Source organism: Eimeria tenella, genomic scaffold, assembly GCF_000499545.2.
Source record: "Eimeria tenella Houghton genomic scaffold, Eth_scaff2222, whole genome shotgun sequence".
Lineage (NCBI taxonomy): Eukaryota > Apicomplexa > Conoidasida > Eucoccidiorida > Eimeriidae > Eimeria > Eimeria tenella.
This window is the reverse complement of record NW_013542079.1, coordinates 289-2482: the sequence shown is the minus strand read 5'-3', so window position 1 is coordinate 2482 and position 2194 is coordinate 289. Positions and strand designations below refer to the sequence as shown.

The 2194-nt window shown below is 61.7% G+C and overlaps 1 protein-coding gene across 1 annotated transcript in view; it reads right to left on the bottom strand.

Annotated features, from left to right (window-relative positions):
* ETH_00037285 (uncharacterized protein) overlaps positions 1–1609 on the bottom strand; it is a gene marked incomplete at both ends in the record, with an annotated part of 2026 nt that extends 417 nt beyond the window's left edge. Inside the window, one exon of the mRNA XM_013374714.1 lies at positions 2–1609. Within this exon, the coding sequence (XP_013230168.1) occupies positions 2–1609 (1608 nt within the window). The remainder of the gene's footprint in view (position 1) is intronic.
* Positions 1610–2194: the final 585 nt, after the last annotated feature.

Sequence of the window (2194 nt, the reverse complement as noted above, 5' to 3'; positions counted from 1 at the left end):
GCTGCTGCTGCTGCTGCTGCTGCTGCCGCGGCTGCAGCCACTCAAGTCTCCACGCGCCCCCCTTAAATGCATCTGCTGCTGTGCTGCGGCTGAAGCGGAGGTGCGGCCTAAACAGATTCTGTATTGTCCAGCTGCTGCTGCTGCTGCTGCTGCTGCTCCTGCTGCTGTTAGGCAGCGCTTCGCCGCTGAGGCTGTGGGAAAGCTGGCGCCTACCTGCTGCTGCTGCTGCTGCTGCTGCTGGTTCGCAGGGGACATCTACTCGCTGCACTGCAGCAAGCAGCTCCTCAAGAGATGGCAGCTGCTGCTGCTGCTGCCGCCCGCCCCCACCTCCCCTCTGCTGTTTAATCCCTGCTGCTGCAGCTGCTGTACCTGCTGCTGCTGTTGCTGCTGCTGCTGCTGGGCTCGTGGCTGCGTCTGAGGGAGAAGTAGCTGCTGCTGCTGTTGCTGCTGCTGCCTCACCAGCAGCAAATGCAGCAGAACCGTCCTTGCAGTTGCTGCTGCTGCTGCACGCAGGCTCAACAGCAGCAGCACCCGCTGCTGCAGTCGCTGATGCTGCTGCTGCCGTTGCTGTCGCTGCTGTCTTTGCTGCAGCAGCTGCTGCTGCTGCCAATTCGTCGTAGCAGCGAACAGCAGCAGCTCGGGCCCCCTGCCACCCCAGGGTGTGCACGCTGAAAGTGAGGAGGCTGCTGTTTGCTGCAGCAGCAGCAGCAGCAGCAGCAGCAGCAGGCAGGGCCCTAACTGTGTCGATGATCCATTGTCCCTTATCAGCAGCAAACGAGAGACCAGGGCGGCCGCTGCAGCAGCTCAAGTGCTGCTGCAGCGCCTCCAATTCTGCTGCTGCTGCATGTGCTGCTGCTACGGTTGCTGCTGCTGCCGTTGCTGCTGCCGCGTCTGGTGCCGCTTCGGCTGGCTCGCGTGCTACTTGTGCTGCTGCTGCTGCTGCTGCTCTTCCATCCATCTGGACTGTTGCTGCTCCTGGCTGCTCAGCTGCCTTTTGTTCTGCTGCTGCTGCTGCTGCAGAAAGTAATGCGGAGAATGCTGCGGGCCCAGCAGCTTGCTGTGAAGGCTCTTCCTTCACACGCGGCAGCAGCAACTGCTGCTGCAGCTGCTGCTGTTGCTGCTGCTGCTGCTGCAGTTGCTGCTGCAGTTTCTGCTGCTGCATCTGCTGCTGCAGCAGTTGTTGCTGCTGCTGCTGCAGCTCTTGCTGTTGCTGCTGCTGCAGCTCTTGCTGCTGCTGCTGCTGCAGCTGTTGGCGCTGTTGCAGCAGCTGTTTCTCTTGCTGTTGCTGCTGCTGCTGGCGCTGCTGCAGCAGCTGTTGCTCTTGTTGTTGTTGCTGCTGCTGCTGCTGGCGCTGCTGCAGCAGCTGTTGCTCTTGCTCTCGCTGCTGCTGCGGCTGCTGCTGTTGCTGAGAACCTTGGTGCTGTGCCTCTTGCTGCTGCGATTGCTGCAGATTCAGCAGCTTTTTAGATTCCTGCTGCTGTGCACTAGGTGCTTGCACTTGCTGCTGCTGCTGCTGTTGCTGCTGCTGCTGCTGGTCATGCGCCGATTCTGCTGCTGCTGCTGCTGCCGCTGCCTTGCACATAACAAGCTGTAGCCACACGCGGGCCATCTGCTGCGCTGCTGCTGCTGCTGCTGCCCAGCCAGAAGCAGCAGCAGCTGCTGCTCCAACGGGGAAAAATCTGCAGCGGGTGAATCCTTCTGAGACCCAGCTGGCGACCCACTTCCCTTTGCTGCTGCTGCTGCTGCTGCTGCTGCTGGCGGAGGCTTCGTAGTAGACGCAGCCCCGCACGCCAGCAGCAGCAGCACTTGTTGCTGCTGCTGCTGCTGTTGCTGGGTCAGAGGGGTCGAGAGAATCCAGAGACACCGACGGGCCACAAGCAGCAGTAACAGGAGAAGCAGCAGCAGCAGCAGCAGAATCTGCAGCCCCAGGCGGCGCAGTAGCAGCAGCAAACCCGCCTCCTGCTGCAGCAGCAACCACTTCCGCTACGAAGGCCTGCGGCAGGTGCTGCAGGAACGGAGGAAGCACGAGAGGAATCTTTGCTGCTGCTGCTGTTGCTGCTGCTGCTGCTGCTGTTGTTGCTGCTGCTGCTGCTGCTGACTCCCGCAGCCCCTTGAGGCTGACGGGGCTGCTTCTGGGTGTGTCCTCAGGAGACCTTGTGTCTTGCTGCTGCTGCAGGTGGAGGTGCTGCTGCTG